Source organism: Uloborus diversus, chromosome 2 (genome assembly GCF_026930045.1).
Source record: "Uloborus diversus isolate 005 chromosome 2, Udiv.v.3.1, whole genome shotgun sequence".
NCBI lineage: Eukaryota > Metazoa > Arthropoda > Arachnida > Araneae > Uloboridae > Uloborus > Uloborus diversus.
This window is the reverse complement of record NC_072732.1, coordinates 64,961,126-64,981,001: the sequence shown is the minus strand read 5'-3', so window position 1 is coordinate 64,981,001 and position 19,876 is coordinate 64,961,126. Positions and strand designations below refer to the sequence as shown.

General features: G+C 32.8%; 1 protein-coding gene across 1 annotated transcript in view; it reads right to left on the bottom strand.

The window, feature by feature from the left end:
- LOC129216343 (adhesion G protein-coupled receptor L2-like) overlaps positions 1-19,876 on the bottom strand; it is a 93,250-nt gene that overhangs the window by 32,494 nt on the left and 40,880 nt on the right. Inside the window, 7 exon segments of the mRNA XM_054850556.1 lie at positions 1,124-1,325; positions 13,704-13,821; positions 15,517-15,771; positions 16,725-16,834; positions 17,838-18,019; positions 18,127-18,249; positions 19,584-19,785. Of these exon segments, the coding sequence (XP_054706531.1) occupies positions 1,124-1,325; positions 13,704-13,821; positions 15,517-15,771; positions 16,725-16,834; positions 17,838-18,019; positions 18,127-18,249; positions 19,584-19,785 (1,192 nt within the window).

Genomic DNA, 19,876 nt, shown 5'->3' with positions numbered 1-19,876 from the left:
CTGTAACCGCTTCGAGGAGCAAGACTTCCTTATATTCCGTTGTTATCACGAGGGGGGAGGGGCTTAGCCCTAATGAAAAAACACCGATGTAGCCTTTTCTAATCGTTTTTCATACAAAGCTGATGGGATCTATGACTTCGAAACATGTTCGAATGAATAAGCCGTTATAATTGTATAAGAATTTACAAACGTGTCGGGCTATAGGGTGGATCTTATTTGCCACCTGAAAACTGTGAGATATGTAGCTAAATGGAGAGTTACCAGTCATGGAAGCCCATTGAGGTCGACATTCCTAGCAAGTTTTTTGTTCTCCTACTCATGTCCGCATATTAGTTTCAGATTCAAATGGACATGACATCGCATTTCGTCCATTGAGTAATGACGAAAGGAAGTTTAAATCCAATTACTACTTTTTTATAGTAGCTATAGTCGAGGCAAACCTAACCTGGCAGCATTGTGAAGGCTACGAAGATCCTAGTCACAGCATTACGTACTGCCAGGTTAAGTTTGCCTCGACTATAGTTTAATGAAATCTCGTATTCAATATTGTTGTTCTAACCATGGAATACAGGAGGTCGGATAACGATGTCTCAATTAGATATTTAACATGACGTTGTTCAGACGCGCGAAGGGATACCTTCTTACACTCCGTTGTATGTGATTAACTAATTTGATACTTATATTTATGTGGAAAGTTATAATTTTACACTAATGTTTTGATCAGTACAAAAAACAGCACTTTGACGTTAAAATAAAACGTAAAATGATGATCATAAATTTGAGGTTTATTGCTGAAAGTGAAATTACTTCTCGGGGGCAGACGATGACGGAGTGCTAAGGCAGATGCAACAGTTAGTTATGTAGCTCAGTGGTATAGCTTGACCCACGGAAAAAAGGCGGATGAACTGGAAGCGGAAACGGACCCCTTTATTTTGTATTACAGAATGGTAGGATCAGCGAGATCGCGCTATCACTAAAACATTCAATGCTTGCGCGTTCTCTGCAGGCGCGATCTCGCTGATCCTACCTTTTACAAGATGAAGTGGTCTGTTTCCGCTTCCTGTTCATCCGTCATCCATCCGTGGTCAAGTCATAATGACCGCATATATTGCATGATATTTACCTCGGGTTATGCTTTGGAGCCAACACATTAGTCATGTCACCATACAGAGCAAACACCACGGAAACGTTCCCTCCTCCTGAATCTATTTGACTGTCATAACCTTTCTCGAAAAAGATACTACCTGTGTGACTATAGAATCTGGTGACATCCCATTGCGGAAGAATTACTGACTCATCTGGTTTCATCTTCATTATTTGCATTGCTATCAAAGAAAATGAAGAAAAGGAAAAAATATATATATAAATAAATAAATAATTTCTAAGGAACTAAAGTTTACGCAGTCAAGGATAGAAGTTTTGAAACATTATGATTTCTTTTTGAAGCTTTTGTTCTCTCTTTTGAAATTATATTCTAAACTTGATTACTCCATATTTTTAAAACTTATAGTTCACATAAATTTCAGACTATTGAATCAGATTTTTCATTCACAGTTAACATCCCGTTAATAGAACACTAATAAATCGATACACATTAAAACTTATACCATAGTACATCAAGAAATCATAATAAATAAACAAATAAATAAAAAATCTAAATAGTAAGCAAAGTGTATAATAGCAACATTCAATAAAACGTACAGTCAAAATAATTGGATTGTTAAAATACACGCCTGTAATTAACATTTGTGTAAAAAAAAAAATGCGAAAAGATTTAACGAATATATATATATATATATATATACAGTCTGTTGAGAAAAGGGGGAAGAAATCGTTATATCATTTGTAGCAAGACCTAAAGTTGGGGCAAAGCAAACTTGTCAGCTCCTGAATACTACGAAACGCCTAATCACACCATACATATATATGCTGCCAGATTAGGTTTTCCCCAATTGTGGCCAATGATTTGAATCGAGAAATTCGAGTTAAAATTCGGTTTTCTCAATTCAAATCATTGTCCAGTCTTCAAATTCGATTTAAAACACTTATTACTCCAGATCCAATTATTAAGAAGCTCCGTAAAAATCCATGTTCAGCAGAAAAATTTGTTCTGTCGATTGGTATCAAAGTTTTAAATATGCAAGCATGTTTTCACCACCAAATTTGTGAAATAATATTGCTTTTTTTTTCGCTATTACTTACAGTCCTATAAAGATAAAACTGAGCTTAAGAATTCTTTGAAAAATTTTTATTGTTTTAATATATAGCGTAATCATTAACTCCTGGCTGTTTTCGAGAAGATTGCATACAACATAAGTTTTAAAGTAGAATACATACGTTTGTTCATTTTAAAGATCACGTGGGGAAAGAAACAACCCTTTTTTTTTTTGTTCTCCTGCATTTTTTCTTATTGCACATGTTTTAAAATTTTATTTATTATTATTTTTATTTTTTAGTTTTACTTGATTTGCTCCATTAAAGTTTTAATCGACAGCAAAAAACTTTTAAATTCTAGGCACGTCATTTTTATGCAACAAAATAATTTTTATGCATTCTCAGAAACATCCATATTTTAAAGAAAACTTATCTTCAGTAACAGACGACATTCGGTCTAAATTTTCTAAAAACTGTTTTCAGCTCAGAGGCACGCTTGCAAACAGGCAAAATTGCTCATAAAAATATGAAGACAGAACACAAGATAACAAGGCATATCTCGTAATATACATTTTTTTTGCTCTGCTCGTGTCAGATTAAGACACCTAGTGATACGAATAATATAAAACCGCAAAGATAGAGAAAATCTAGATAGTTGAATCCTTTTTTCTTTGATTTTTTTTAAATGAGGTATTCAACCTCAAATAGTGTTGCAAGAGGGAGAAAAATGTAAATTAACTTCTTAAACAATGATTTTGAAAGATTTTTCTATAATGAATTACGGGGTTGAGGGCTAAAATGTTGCGATTTTATAAATTTCTTGTTGGTATCGCGCTTAAGTCTTTTGCCACCACTTTTTTTCAGCCCATAAATTGAGAATCTCTTTTTAAATTCTGCCCAACTATTTTTGTCATGCAGAAATGTCTCGAAAAAATATTTACTTCCTTAGACATAAAATAGGTTTAAATTTCAATTCATTTTGGAAAGACTTTTTGCCGTCTAGTTTAAAATTCTGTTTATTATTTTTCTTGCATGTTTCCTAATGATTTTTTTTGACAGTATGTAAATGCAATGAATATTTTATGACGCAAATTTAAAGTCTTATGTGACTACTCCCCCCTCCCTATTACTATAGAACCAATAATATTCGGGCACTTTAAAAAATTCATTTTTTTTCTTTTCAAATTTCTCGAAAAATATCCAGCCATTTGTTCTGTTACTTTTGCCATAGAGAGAGATGTTCACTCTTTCCAGTAAAAATTCAGTCACGTATGCATTTTAGAGGACCAACATAAAATTGAAGAAGCAAAAAAAGGTTTTTTGAGCATTCTGCATCGTGAAAATCTGGAATTAAAATGTAAATTTGAAATTAGTTTATTTACTAGACACAAATATTCCATGGATTTTTGCAAAAGTGTCACTTTAATTTACAAAGGTTTTTCACAAAGCATTTCTTTCAAAACTACAAATGTACTTCGCAAGTTTTATGTTCATCACACCGTTCGCCCGTCAAAATTTACCAACCTTTCAGAAAACTTAACAAGAGAAACCACTGCTTTTCAGAAAATTTGCAATAATAAATTACTTTTGAGTAAAAAAAAATGCCTTCAAAAAACACCTAGGCACTAAAAAGCAAAAAAATAACCAATTACACTTGAATACTATTTCCTGCACAAACCTAGAAATTTATTTTACAATTCCAGTCCAAAAATCAACTAAACTAAATACCCAATTTTAAAATAAACACTGATTTTAGTTACTATATGCTGAATTATTTTAAATATCTTACTAATTATATACGATCTATTAATTTTTAATAACCTTTTGAAGTCGGGGCCTCCTATAATTACAACGTAACGTAACTGACAACCCACCGAATCCCGAATTAAACAATAATTTATCTAAACATTTATCTAGATTTTTTAAACTAACTTTGCTTTTTAGTTCCAAGGTGTTTTTTTGAAGGCGGTTTTTTTTATTTAAAAGTAATTTATTTTTTGCTTTTTAGTGGTGTAAATATAAAATAAGTCCGTAGGATAGAGTTTGTAGTACATGAGCCTTTCTACGCGCATCTTGAGTGAGAAAGCGTCGAGCACATGAGTCTGAAAATAACTAAGATGAGCAGGATAGAGAAAGAAATTGATAACAGCGTCTCGGAGACTTCGACGACTGTGAAGAAAGGCTTGTTCAACTGCGAAACTATGAACAAAAAATTTTGTCTTCATCATTAGTTGGACTTATCAAAGTTTACTTTTTGAAAGCAAATGCACGAGTCACTAAAAAAAACAACAGAAATCGCTTTAAAATTAAAATTGTAAAATGTACATTTTAAAATTGCAACAGTTTAAATTGTAAATTATATTTCACAACGATACATATCACACAACCCTCGATAAAGCTGTCATAGATTTAGAAAAAAAAAAAGAACTTTGCGAAAGGACGAGTATACGTAACTCTCAGCAGAGTCAAGACTTGAAGTAATAGCTCGATCTGATTTAGAACTCTTTAAACTTTTAACTAAACCTCACGATGAACGAGCATTAGCAGAAATGCAACAATTGATGCATCTCATTTCTGATGAAAAGTAGACTGGATTCAGTATTAAGTTAGAATCATTTAAATGTTTACGGTTTCCCAAACTACTAATAAACTGTAAATTGACGTAAAATTCTAAATTATAGATTGTAACATTGTTAATTGTTAAATTGTAATTTATGTTTCACTACAATACGTGTCAAAACTCGTGATAAAAGTCGCACGGTTCCTTAAATGAACCCCATTATAGATGAAGATAAGAAAAATTCCACTAGAATAAATTTTATGTTTGCTTCAGAGAATCCTTGATTCAAAATTTTCATTATGATTACTCTTAATAATAATGTCTTTTAGCACTTTCTTTCACTATGGATAAAGAAAACACATACCTTTGTTTTATGGCATTTTTTTAAACAATGGGTTTTATATTTAATCGTTTGTGAGGGAAATTACATGAAATTTATTGTTTTTTACCCATAACTTTTCTCTAAAGAACAAATAGGGTAAATCAAAGATTTTGAACCTAAGAGTAGAGTTAGACCATCCCCTATCCACTAAACAAAACAAAACAAAAAAAATCATAAAAACCAGTTCACTAAGTGAGACGATATACAAAGTTAATGAAGTGCAAATCGCTTTAAATCTGAGTATGATATTTGAAGAGTTCCTCAATTTCATCAAACCCGAACTTGATTACCATTAGACCGCCGGGAAAATATACCGTTTCAAACAAAAAAAAAAAAAAGGATTTTCCTAACAGGTACAGGCAGGGACGTGAACAGAAATTTTTGGGCCCATCACGAATGACTTTTCGGGGGTCCTCTCCATATTTTTTAACCCTATAGTTCACACCTAGTTTTAAAAATATTGGGCTTCTTTTATTCTCAGGCCCGGACCAACAGGTGTTATTTCTCCCCCCCCCCCCTCTGTGCACGCCCTTGGGTACAGGTGTCTTCGAGTATTTATGAAACATTGTACAAAGAAAAAACCAATCCGATGATTCCAGAATCTCCTCCCTTTTTGAAGCCTTCTAATTAGTATAACCCTAATTTCAAATTAAACTGGCGGCATTGTGCAATAGTATATCTCGAATAATGGTCAAACTTGAGAAATCAAACACCAGTTACAACACATTATTAAAGAATAAAAATTAAATTATCGGGAGAAGGGTGTTCTGTATTCAATTCCCCATGGATAGAACACTAAACATGTTTAAAAACTGAAATATTAAAAAAAAAAAAAAAAAAAAAAAAAAAAAATTAGTGACTAAAAAAAGTTAGTTTAAAATAATATTAAGGTGAGATTGATTCAGCTATTAGAGCAGCAAAATATATTTAATTACTGCTTTGCTACGTAGTAAAACATTAGTAACACCTATAAGTAAAACTTAACAGGCGGCGAAAATTAATCATCCATATGCTGCGAGAATTATCGTTCAAGATGAACGATAAACTGATGTTAAAATGCACCGGTCAGGGAAAAACCACGTGACCTGTGACGTATTACGCCCGCTGACGTAAGCTGGATTACGTAACCACAACGTGGGAAATTCAAAGTTTCTTGGATTTCTCCGAGACCCCTAATCAGATCCAGATCAAATTACCATGAACCATCTGAGAAGTATATCCTTCCAAACAAAAAAAGAATTTTTCAAATCGGTCCAGTAGTCTTGGAATAATACGAAAACGTACATAAAAAGCCGCAAGACGAAATCATATCCTCCTTTTTTGAAGTCGGGTAAAAATACTGAAAATTTAATAAAGTATAAATATTTAAGGCAATAAAAGTTTCACTGCGCATGCGCGAAAGACAGCAATTTATCAACTTCAAAATATTGTAGCCAAGTATATGTGACAACTTATAAAAAAAGTTCAGTAAAATATCTTTAAAACTGAGAAAGATATCAGTGATCTAATGAGCTGTATTTCAATGATTCATACCCTTATGATTCGTTGAATCGTAAGGGATTAATCGCAAATCGGCAACACTTGCACGGAAACCTTGTGTTTTGCAATTCTTGATAAAAAGATTATTTGTGGACAATCATTCACGATTCCTCGTCTATCCGAGAAGTAGTAAAATATAGCTTATTAGATCGCCAATCCCTTTCTGACCTTTTAAGATATTCAACTGGAATTGTCTCATTAGTTGCCTCATATACTTGGCTTCGAAACTATGTAGGTTATAAATTGCTACCTTTAGGCGCATGTGCGTAAACAATTTGCTTTAGATGCTCATATTTTATAAAATTTTCAATATTTTTGTTTATAATGTTTCTCTTGTATGCTGACATTTTTTCTGAAAGTTTGGTAAAACTGAACGGAAAACTCAAGTTCTTATGAGCCAAGAATTTGAGTAAATCGGTAGTTTAGAAAGAAATGTTTATATTCTGCTAAAGATGAATGACATTTTTACGAAAATATAATGATGATATAAATTCTTATTAATCAAATGGGAATGTCGAAATCTCTTTTCGTAGTCATGCCGCTTGATACAAATCTTTTAGAGTTTGAGAAAATGAAAGTGATTGCTTTTGAAATTTCAGGACTTACATATAAAAGTAATTGAAAGCAAGAGGGAATTTATTTATTTAATAGCGTGTTTCAGGGCTAAACATTCATTGTCCTCATATTTTTGTCCAGTTTTTAAAAGGACATTTTATATTAACTATCGCCAAACATTCATATCTTGCGTTTTGAAATCTTTTGCATGGCAGAGCGATTTTTAGAATGACAAAAAAGCTTTCTAAGTAGTTTCACTAAATTCTGCGTAAAAAAAAAAATTTTCTGTGAAAATTTCAGTTGTCTTTTAGCTCTGACCACCGCTGTATGTCATTTCATACATTATTTGTGTCAACATTCATTCTCTAATGCATTTTCTTTTTACTTTTACTTGAAAATTATGCAAAATTATTGCATGTTGCTTACGTTTACCTTTCTAAAATTTCAATTGAGTTTGCCTTAGAACCAAATTAAAAATCCAATTTACTAGAGTTTTCTGAAATATCTATTTATAAAATTTTTTTAAAATAAATTTATGTGATGAATGAGCAATTCCACGGGTAACTGACTGACATTTTTGAAGCAAAACAATACGTATTTTGAAATATTCAACGCAAAATATATACATTGAAGAAACAATCTCTCCCCATGGAATATTGTATTTTTCTGGCTTAGTTCAAAGGTATACTTAAATTCTCAAAATACATTTTGGACGATTTAAAAAAAAATTGTTAAAAACATAGTAAGTGACTGACATACTTGTTTTTGAAATGTCAGTCAGTTACCATGTTTTTAATAAATATTTAAAAATCATCCAAAATGTATTTCGAGAATTCAACTATACCATTAAATTCAGATAAAACAATACAATATTCCAGGGCAAAAGATCGTTTGCTCAACATATATTTTACGTTGAATGTCACATAATACGTATTTTTTTTTTGCTTCAAAAATGTCAGTCAGTTATATGTCTAATTGCCGAAATACCAATCACATTGTCAAGACCTGAAATTACGGAAGTTATCTGAACCGCTCAAAATGACTCATCGAACTCAGTGAAGGGGAGGAGGAGATACATTTTACGTTTTGCGGACGTGAAAACACTTTCTTTTTTCATTGAAAAATATTTCAAGAATTGCGACGTCAGTGAAATGTTTTGATAGGACTTGACAGTTACGAGTATTTCTTCCTGGAGGAGATAACAATAACCTGAGATAAATTCTGGATTGCAACTTAAGATGCGGGCACGCTCTAATTTACAGTAAATTTTCCAAGTTGTTTCCATGATATCTTTTGCATTTAAAATGTATGAGGGCGCATTCTGATTAGACACCTTGCTCAATCTATTTGCGCGTGTGTGACTTTTTTACGTATATGGGCCAGTCCTCAAAAAGTGTAACTTTTCTGTCACACACTTTTTACACTAAAAACGTTAAGGAACAATTCATTTAACAATGCATTTTAATTTACAAATATACAAATGTGACGACCAGCAACAGGCTCTGGGCCCAGCTTTCATCAAAAATATATCTAATTAAACCTTCCAACAATTTTTTAATAATAATTTCTATTTTAATATATTTTTGGTTCACAACATGTGAATTCTCACCTTCGTGACATGTCACACACCTGATGTGACTGTTTATGTTGCTTAATAACTTGTTTAATTAAAAGTATGTACTTATTTATTTATTATTACTTTCACAAGTGTCTCAAAAACTAATTGTTTAAGTACATTTAATTGTTTAGTATTGTGTTTTTGTTCGTTTTTGTAAGGAATCATGTCACACAATAAATTCTCATCTCGCTTATCTAAACACAAAACGCCATTTCTCATTAGCACGTGGCAGTAATGACATCACATTTTATTTTCCATGATACAAGAGAGCCCCCTTGTTTATTTTCAGCCATAAAGAAGTTGTGAGATTTTTGTCGAAAAACAAGAAGATATAGATTTTGCTTGAAAAACTAAGTGTGGGTATTCTGAACTCTCACCTCTGTGAACTTAAATTTCAGAGACGTAAATTAATGTAAAAAAAGAAGTGAACATGTCTTCATCTGTTTAACATGTGCAGGCTGTAGCAAAGAAGAAAAATATATTTTCCTGAAAAATGTATCCATTAGGGCTGTATTAAAGGAAACTAGTCGACCCGTGCGGAACTCCGCACTGTGCTTCGAATCGTTTCATAAGGTATTTCGCTATTTAAGAGTTTCAAAGGAAGAACATTATGAAAAAGAACCGAAAAAAAGTAAGCGCAGAAGAGAAGGCATGTAATTTAAAGACATCAGTAACAAAACCTCGTTAAATACAACGTTGTGATAATTTGATCATCGCTCAGCTGTTGGTCCTACATATTTTCAATTCAAACATAAATATCATTAAAAGTGTGGCTGAGCAGTGACTCGTGAAAAAGCAATAATTATGCATGTAAAAAAACAGGTTGTGGGAAATACAGTCCTGCCCATATGAGCATCTGACGGGATAAAAAGAAACATTAAAGAGATATTTATTCGCACGGATTCGAATTGGCGCCATTCTGATTAACAGCCCGACACCCCAACAAACCTAGCAATTGCGCCTTACTTTTCGAAAGCTATTCATTGAAGGAATGCGTAGTAAAAAACCGCAAAAAAGCTTTTTGCCAAAATAATAATAATAATAATAATAATAATAATAAGATCATGCTTCTATGTTTTGTCCTTAACCAGCATGATACGATTTAAAATTATTCGAAAAGCATGGAATTTGATTAAAGAATGACGAAGATCTCACGTAGCGATTGAAACGAACATTCTAGAGAAGTAATAAATTAGATTGAAAATAAGTGTTTTTATCTTTGAATATTGAACTACTTCACATAGAAGGTTGCTTTAACAGTAACGGCTTAAATGCCCGCACATGTTTCTCTTTTAACCGAACACTTAAAATTCAAAACCAAAACCAGTTGAACTGAGTAGGTTTTTTAAGTGTAATTTTTCGAACGTAGACAAAATGTTTTTTTTTTTTTTTTTCAGCAGAAAGCAGAGGAGTAGAAAATGATTTCTTGCTAATGAAGTTGATAATAATTTTAATGCTTTATATCGTATTCGCGCGAATAAAAAATTAAAGGTTTACTGGTTGAAACTCGTAGTTTTAATTTGACGTAGTATTTTTTCATTTGTACAAAAGGTCGAACACTGCTATTAGAAACATCTACCTTTCAGCATACAATGAAAATGTTTTTCTGCACAAAAAGGATTTCCTTTAGGTAAATCTAATACTTTTTTATGCTTACATTATGCTGAGTGATCTGGATGTAGTCAAAGCTTAAAAAAAAGGAAGAACACCCTTCGATTAACAGTCAACTTATCCGAATGATAACTGTAGCCTGCATAAAGGAGTCGAAACACCAAGTAGCATTCCCGCTGCATTTATTTTATTACGTTTGTATGTTATGAGTACATGTAATGCGTAATACTAATATAAATTTGATATTATATCGAACAGCCCAAACTTGCCCGAAGTTCAGATAGTTTATAGCCGAACGCTCTACCGAAAAAAACTTATCATTTTAACCGAACGACTAAGTCCAGTGCTTTTAAGCTTTATTAAAATATGAACACACACACACAGGCTATTTTTTTTTTTTTTTTTTTTTTGCCGAAATCGACGTAAAAAATGGAAAACTGCATTAGGACTTTGCTTTTAAAAAATGCATAAGAACTACAGGCAGCATCAAGGTTTTGAAACAGCAAGGGGCGTTTTCGAAAACTTGATTTTTCGACCGTAAGTCTATTTTTCTTCATTAGCCAGCCTGAGAAGTTTTAAAATAAGAAGAGAATAATATATAAGATAAGATATTGAAGAAACATTTTTTTATTCTTGAAAATTTTTATAATTTGTTACCGCAGGCTGCTTGAACCGTTATAACTTAGACGGCAGCACGTGTTCATCATTTAACAGCACGGTTAAAATACAAAATAAATTGAACTATGCTCTTTTTTAAGCGTAGCTTTTCGAATGTAGTAAAAATGTAATAAGCTATTTGTATTTTTTTGCAAAAAGACGAAAAAATATGTATTTTACCCTTCAAATTGAGGTAGTATTTTATTTATTTGTACAAAGAGTCAAAAACTCATTAGAAGAATATATATTTCAATGTACGATTTATTATTTTTTTTCTGAACAAAAAACAATTCTATTGTAGTCTGAAATCTTAAACCTGTTACTTATATTTTCGCTTACATTATACTTTAATTTTCTTACCAGAGCCAAAGCTTTAAAAAAAACAAAAAAAAAAAACGTACAATTCAGAAGTAATTTAGCACAAAGTCACTTCGAATTTTCATATCAGCAAGGAGCGTTTCCTTCTCATTTATTCTATTCCTTCATAGTTGTTATGCACTTAATTAAGTGTTCATGTAATGCGCGATATTTCTCTAATTTTTTGTTGCAGATTGTCCGGACGTGGACCCGAACACGCATTCTCCTGGTTACGAAGAGAACGCTCTGCCGATCAAGCTATTCAGCTCTGTCGGTCATAGCGCAAATTAAAGTTATAAGTTTAACCGAAAAACTCATTCTGGTTCTTTAAAACAGGTTTTTCGGTTGAAAAAAACAATTTTTAGACCGTGGGTCTATTTTTCGTCAGTAGCCAGCACCATAAGCTTTAAAATAAGGCGTAAATCAAAAAAATCGATCAAGAATTGAGGAAAATCTGGCGTAGAAACCAAAAACAGGCTACAGAAATAATATATAAGGATTCCTTACCTCCGTGAATCTCAACTCCGTGACAGACCTTATCAATGTCATTATTTCTGTGGTGAAAATAAATGATGGAGGAAAAATACATCAATATTAGGTATTCTATCAAAATTATAAATTGCCAGTATATTCTCGAATTTGCTAAATACTAGTTTTTAAACACACATTTGAACTTAAAGGATAACTAAAATGAAGCCGTACTTTAATTAAGGAAGCTTAATATTAGATTCCCACTTATCATTAAAATAGCTCATTGTTTACCCCAATTAACAAAATTACTACTTTGATATCAAATTGGCCTCGACTTTTGAACATTAAAAGTTCTTTTTATTTTTTTAAATTTCTGTGCACAAGGCATTTTTTTTTATTTATGAGTAAAATAATTAGAACTTAGCTGAGTCATTCTTTATGGTAACTTCTACTAGGTAACACTTTCATGTAAGAATGAAAAAAAAAAAAAAAGGTTTCGAAATTGAAAAATATTTTTGTTCTAAAGTTACATTTTCTGGGGAACGACTCATATCTTTGCCCTTTTATTCCCAGTGTTTCAAACTTAGGCCTTTCTTTTTATACATTTCAGTATGGAGAACTATATTGTATCACGAGACAAAGAATCAACTATTTTTAAAAAGTGTACTTAAAAAGTAATGGTTAGTACGTGGGATCCGACCGCGCCATAACACCCGCAACTACTTACAAATCTTTTAAGACTTACTTTCAACAAAATCCATCAGATTGAAAACTACATTGAACATGATGATGCAGCTCATATTTGTAATGTACATCTAAATGGCTGTCCGGATTAAGCGAAGTCTGGTTGAATGGAGTCCGAATTAATGAGAGTTTACCTTATAAGTATCAAATTTTGAAAATGACTTGTACTATCAGATATCCTGATCTTTAGAGGGTTTTTTTTTTTTTTTAAGAGAGGAATCAACTATACTTTTAACAATATAGTGTACTTGCCAGGTAGGTGGTGCTGCAAACTGTAAAATATTTTACCACTTCCCTTGGCCCCATATTCCCCTACTTTGAATTACGTTAAATTTCAGTTATTTTTGTTCCCCTCCCCCTCAAAAAAAATTCTTCCTGCTGTTTAACCTGTACTATTTTAAAAGATGTATTCTTCATGCATCTTAAGCTTATTACATATAGTACAATGGGCGGACAAGTTTCATTTTAGAGCAGAAGTTAAAAGAAAAGATCATTTGAAATTGGAACAGAAATTCATGGTTCTTGCACAAAATTTCAAAATTTGAAACCAAAAAAAAAAAAAAAAAAAGAAAAAAAAAAAGAAAAGAAAGAAGAAGAAGAAAAAGTGTGTTGTGAATTAAGTTGTCAAAATACAGATCAATCAACTGATGAAAGATACATTTACCACTCTCATTTTCCTATTTTTCGTCTTGTTGAAGACGAAAAAGAAGAAAACACGCGAGTGTTGGCATAGCCATGAGGACAGCAATTGTATTAAAACAAAAAGTTCAAACAATTGTACTGTCATAAAAAAAGGTGATAACATCCAGGCTATACTCACGAATACGATGGGGATATGTAACTCCCTTTAAGTAAATTAAAACGAGTTGGAGGTTGGACCTAGCGGGATGGTTGACGGGTTGACTTTACTGACCTAGGCACAATAACTAAGTAGCTGTTACAAGACACTGCAATTGTATACTGATCTCACTTTTCAGATTTTGATGTACAGCATAAAATGATAGATCTTCACGAATGTGTTAATTATATAAAAAAAAAACAGAGAAAATTTTTACCGATATTTTTTCCGATGATACTTTGTTCCTCTGCAATTCCTCCCATAGCATCTGCTAGCTGTATTCCCATCTCGTCTATGGTAGCGACAAGATGAGTTCCCACTTCCGTCTTATTCAACTGGAAAGAAAATCCAATTTCAAAAATAACTAACTTCGACCAATTAAGTACCCTCAAATCATATACAGGGTGGTTATAAAATAACGTGAGGTGTTCAGAGTCGTCTAGTAAGTGAAGTATTGAACGAAACATTGCCAAATTTCAAGGGCGTACATAACAGACCCTGGGATTTCGATTTCTACAATAAAAATAAATAGTACCAAAAGTCAGCACCAGGGGGAATTTCGGCTCTGCAAAAGTGCATTACTTGCGAATTCTGAAGAATTAAATGCCAAAAAATGCAACCACATCAAATTTTTCCTACAAAAGTTTGTTGCTTACAAATGAGGTTCAATAAAACCAACAAGGAATTTCAATTTCTAACGTAAGAAGAATAATACTAAAAATCGTTACGAGGAAATTTCGGCCCGACAACAAGGATTTCTTTCGTGGCCGCCATCTTTCACCTTGTGACGTTTGCCCGTGGGAATTTCTTCATGGTGTGGTGTCGACATGTTCCGATATCTCTATGAATATTCGAATTACTTTACAGGTAGGAGGTTTTAACCCCCTCCTCCCCCCCCCCCCCCCGATGTGTGGAAAATATTGTGCATCGTATGCAGTACCTGGAAAATTTTGGTGTTGGTCATACAGAACCTCATTTGTGCGTAAAAATTATATTTTGTGAATACAATTAATGCATATTTTGTCAGTTAGCATTTAATAATTCAATATTCACCGTAATACACCTTTTTGACGCCAAAATGTCCCTTGGTGGCAATTTTTCGTACTATATATTTTTATTTCAGAAATCGAAATCCCATGGCCTACTATATGCACATATAAAATTTGGCAATGTTCCGTCCAATACTTTACTCGCTAGAGGGCTCTAAGCACCTCACGTTATTTTATAACCACCCTGTATAACTCGATAAGAGTAGTTTAGTAAGAAATTTTGATTATACTTCAGAGAATTAGCGAACTTTCTTGAACATAAGTCGATTTTCGGCGATTGAAAAATTTCTAACTGTATTTCTTTAAATATTGTATTGCAATGTAAAATGTTGAAAATTGGAAACCACTGACTAATTTTTCGAAAAAAAATCAATTTATCAGTTCTTTCTAGTAATAGTAGTGAACGTATGATAAGCCATTACTTTCCAAACGCGAAAAGTTAAAGCCCCTAAAAATAAATGCCAGCTAATACATTTACACCATTTTTATATACATTTACACCATTTTTATACATATATCAGCAGCGAAATAAGAAATAACGTTTAATTGCACAAACTAGATTACAGCAGAATACGTGATTCATCGCTACAAGTAACGCCTTTTCAATGCAAAATAATTGAGCTTATGGATGAAAAGAAATCCGATTAAAAAATTTTGTCGGATTTTTTTTTCTCATCCATAAGCTCAATTGTTCTGCATTCTGCAGTAATCTGTGCAATCAAACGTTTTTGGTTCTTATTTCACTTTTCAAGCACAACGGCATTTTTTTAATTCACATAAATATCAGCACTTTATTCCAGGAATTTTAAACTATGGCTTTTCATTGTGATATATTCGAATAAAAAGAACATTTATGTATCAAAGGAGGATGAACTTTGTAAAAAAATATATTAATTTTTTGTTCTTGAAACACAACAATTTGTACGTGCTACAGTTGCTAAAAAAAGTTGCAACACTGTTCAAATTATATCACAAACTGACCTTTGAGATGTCTTGCCATGTATCATCAAGCTCAATCATATGGTCGAACACAGACATCGATTTGCCAACCGATTCTTTTGTCGATTTCCAACGTGAGTCACTCGGAAGCGAGCCTATCTCCTCAAATAAGCGATTCGGCAGTGACGTCATTAGCGATATCACATCAGCCAGGTCTTCTCCAAACACTTCTTTATCTTTATCTTGAAAAATCATCTCTAATTCATTGATGACTTCCAGGGCAGTGGATGAATTATACTAAAATAAAGCAAATATTATATTTCCCGGTAAATAAAATGGAGGGAGTGAAGACTTCAATTCATGAAACGCAGAACTCAAGTCACGTGATAGATTTGAACGCAAAGCATTGGAAGAAATTAGGTTTCTTTCGCTTGTTTCACGTAAAACGTGTCAACCATTCGTCGTTGTTGAGTTACCTGACTTGGGGTCTCTGGGTCAGCTTTTGCTAAACCAATGATTGGACTTGCTCCCTCCATTTTAATTCCTGCTCTAAGGACAACCCCGTTGCAAGTTGAAGGCACAGAAAAGCGACTGACATAACCTATTTTCAGTTTTACCATTCATTTCCAGTTTCCGGTCTAAAAGTGGTTTAGGAATGTTTATATTCTTGTTACTAATTGACATAATTACCATTTCTTTTGAATGTATGGTCAAATGTTTATCCTTGCTTCTACCTTGTTTTAACCAATCTTTCTCGAATTCAATTACATACCTCTCTATTGCCTTCTCTTTAGGTCCTGCACTAAGCTTTTCGAGACGCAATCTTCATTGTACAGAAGGAATTTTTAAAAAGCGGTTCCAGATTCGTAGTGTGTGTCGTCCGGGTGGGATAATAACTAAAGCCATTGATCGTAGCTTAGTAGCGACACATCCGCCATCTTGAGGCGATACGCCGTTTTCTTCCTATGTCTACTGTGAGGAAGCGGCGTGTTTTCTTCTTGATTGTGGATTAACGGGGAGTTAGTAAGAAATCAAATCTTAGAAGCAAATCATGCTGCTTCATCATAGCAGACATAGGGAAAAAGCAGCGTTTTACTCCAAAATGGCGGACGTGACGCTATCAAGGGCTTTAAGGATAACGAAGTTCAATTGTGTGTGTAGTATAGTAACCATACAAAAACGTAAATTACGAGAGCATATATCAATTTAACGTCTGACACACAAAGTATTTACCTCAAAGTAATACATACTTTCTCTTTTAAATTTTTTATTTCAAGAGAACGGCATTCTGAAAAATCTGGACCATTTTCTTTCCATTTTGCATTATCTACATCTTTCTGGCATATCCACCGGGCACTACCTGTTTGGGGGGGAAAAAAAGTCTCATTTTCACATCTTGAAATTTATCAAAAGAAGAAATCGTAGTAGTTCTTATATGTAAAAACAATTTAGTATGACAGAAAAAGTTTCGCATTTTATGCAACTTTAACTTTATTTAAAACGCATTAAATTTTTCGAAAACATTTTCCTATTCCGAAGCACAGGTGTGCAATTTTTTATGCAAGTTTCTTACTTATGTACATTGTAATTAATGAAGTCTACGAATTTTTAATTTTATTTTAAAAGATATTGTCAAAAACGTTAGCCTACTTATATCTGTTGTAAACTCAACAATCGACGTCATGAACCAGTACAAAGTAAGAAATATAAATGATCAAAATCTATAAAAATTTGGGGTAGTCTCAACTGCAATGGATTTCAAATAACTGATGAGCAGCTGAGGCAAAAATAATTCCGAAATAGTTACTAATTGACCAAATCTCCGACAAGACCACAAGTTTCAACAAATTCATAAGCATTCCAAAATGCGATTAAGTACCTATTTTAACCCAAAAGGTGAACCATATTTTAAATCTAAAGATGTCAACCTAGGAACTTGAAAGAAAGATGATCCAAAATGCCCCATGTGTCTGGACCTTCGTGAAAGAAAAATTTTAAAGAAGTTGTTTGGTCCAAGCATCGACAACAACATACAGATTCGAAAATCAAACGAAAAAGTTGTACAGTAAATACAAAAAATAAAGAATTTACAAGACATATAAAGTCAGATAACATTCGGACATGTTCGTTGTACATAATCCAAAAAGTAGTAAAAGATAAATTGTTCAATAGCAGAAAGAGGGGAAGACCCATCAAAATATGGATTGATAATGTTGAAAAGGATTTGAAACAAACGAAGATCCCTAATTTGAAAAAAAAAAAACAACAACAGGGAATTGGGAAATGGAGATGAATTGTTGCGGAGATCGAAAGTACAAGGTTATAGGCTACAGCACCACTTCAGAAAAAGAAAAGATACCAACCTGTCGACTTTCCAGGACAAGGCTGGAGAGCAGTTTTACCAACTTCAGTATTGGGCCAATCTATTCCTCGTTTTCTTACTTTCTTGCAAAAAGACGTACTAATGGTGGTTGCCGTAATAGGTGAAGTGACAGTCGTGTTGCTCACAGCTTTGCTGCTGGTGGAGGTGTACAGGAGAGTTGATGTTACGGTTGGGGTTGTTTCGGTTGTGCTTTCTAGTAATAAACATTGCAAGTGGCGAAATGAGTGTAAGCCATATTTGATAGTTAAAAAAAAGTCTTTAAAAAGAATTCAATATTACCTGTTCCATTAACACAACAAACGAAGGGAAAACGCTTCTTGCAGTCTCTCTGAAAATAGTGCCATATGCCAGCAGTAGACTTTTCTATGTGCAAAGACAGACATTCTTCCATTCTAGAAGGAAAAGGTAATGCTCTTCAGTTTAAAACTGTAGTGCCCAACTTTGTTTTGTCCGAAGACTGTACCTTATATTAAATAAATCTCATGGCCCAGAACACATATAAAATGTAAATGTATTTTTTTTCAGATGACATGAGGAAACACAGAAAAAAAAAAAAAGAAAATTACAAACTAAGAATTGTTGTTTTCTACATACTAATATTAACACGAAGTTATAAATTGGAAGAACTGCTAATATTATAGCGACATTATTATTAATACGAAGTCTAATAAAAAGTTTCCATCAGTTTATTAGAATTCTATTTCTGACTAATCAATTTTAGAATTCTGACTTTTCAAATTTAGTAGAATCATTTTAATTATAGAATAAAGCAGATCGGTTGTTTTAGAACTTTCCAGAGCATAGTTTTGTTGTGATTAGTAACACTGAACCCAACAACATCCGACAAAGATTAGCTTCGCGGGCCCCATGCCGTTTGCGGGCAGTAGATTGGGAATTGTTGCTTCATTACGTACACGTACATCTAATACTTTTCATGCGTGCCAATGAATCAATACATAGATTTAAACGTGCCTTATAACTCAATTTTGTACATTTAAATCGAAGAAATGTGTATTTTAATAACCTTTGAAATTTGTTAAAATACTACAAAGTCTAAACTTAGTTATGTAGGCTTAGCTAGTATGTGTAAGTAAGATAATTAAAGAGATCAATGAACTCATGGTGAATTTTTTCTACGCTGTTCTGGATTAGCAAAAAAATAAATAAAATAAATAAATAAATAAATAAAGTGATTGACTTGGAAGGAGATACTCTGTTACGAAAACTGCGGTAGAGGCAATACAACTTTCGATGAAAAGGTTAAGAATTAAAATATAACAAGGAAAATGTTATTGTAGAGGTTGAGTTTCCAGTAGTAAGTAAAACTCTGAAGAAAAATACTGTAGAAATACTGTAGAATACTGTCTAAAACCAAAAGTGAAAAGATCACTCGGAATTAAGAGCAAGTAAATGGTACCATTGGACCATTTTTGCTTTTTAAAAATATCCAAGGTAATTTTGTCCTCCCCCCCTGAAGCTTTTCAATTTTTCATAACCTTTATTTCCATGGCTACATCATTGCTGTTACGTCATTTTTGTGGTATATTTATTATTTGTTTTGTCAATGGTAATGCATTTCGCATTTCAAAGCTGTTGAATTAGCTCAGAATTAGCTTAGGGAATATTCTAACAAATCAGCCTGAAATTGGGGTTCAATCTACTCAAAAGTTTTCACCATGTATTGCAAAAAGTAAATTCATGAATGTTAACCTAAAACATTACTTACTTTTCTTCCGTAGTGCAATTCCTGTTGGATAACCAGAGCTCAAGCTCAGCATTACCGAATGCAGATAATCTGAAAGCTTCTGTGATATCATCAATTTCTTTCTTGGACTTGTAACACAGCAGCTGTTTGTTGTCTTCTCTGCATTTACGAACAGCCGCAGCCCAGCCTACTCTCCAGTAGAAAAAGCTGCATGTGTTGAAATCTGTAAAGAAAAAGCCCAAATGAAAATCAGTTATAACATAAAAGGTTTTCATGAATAATAAAAGATTCCAGAGAGAATACCTTTTTATCTA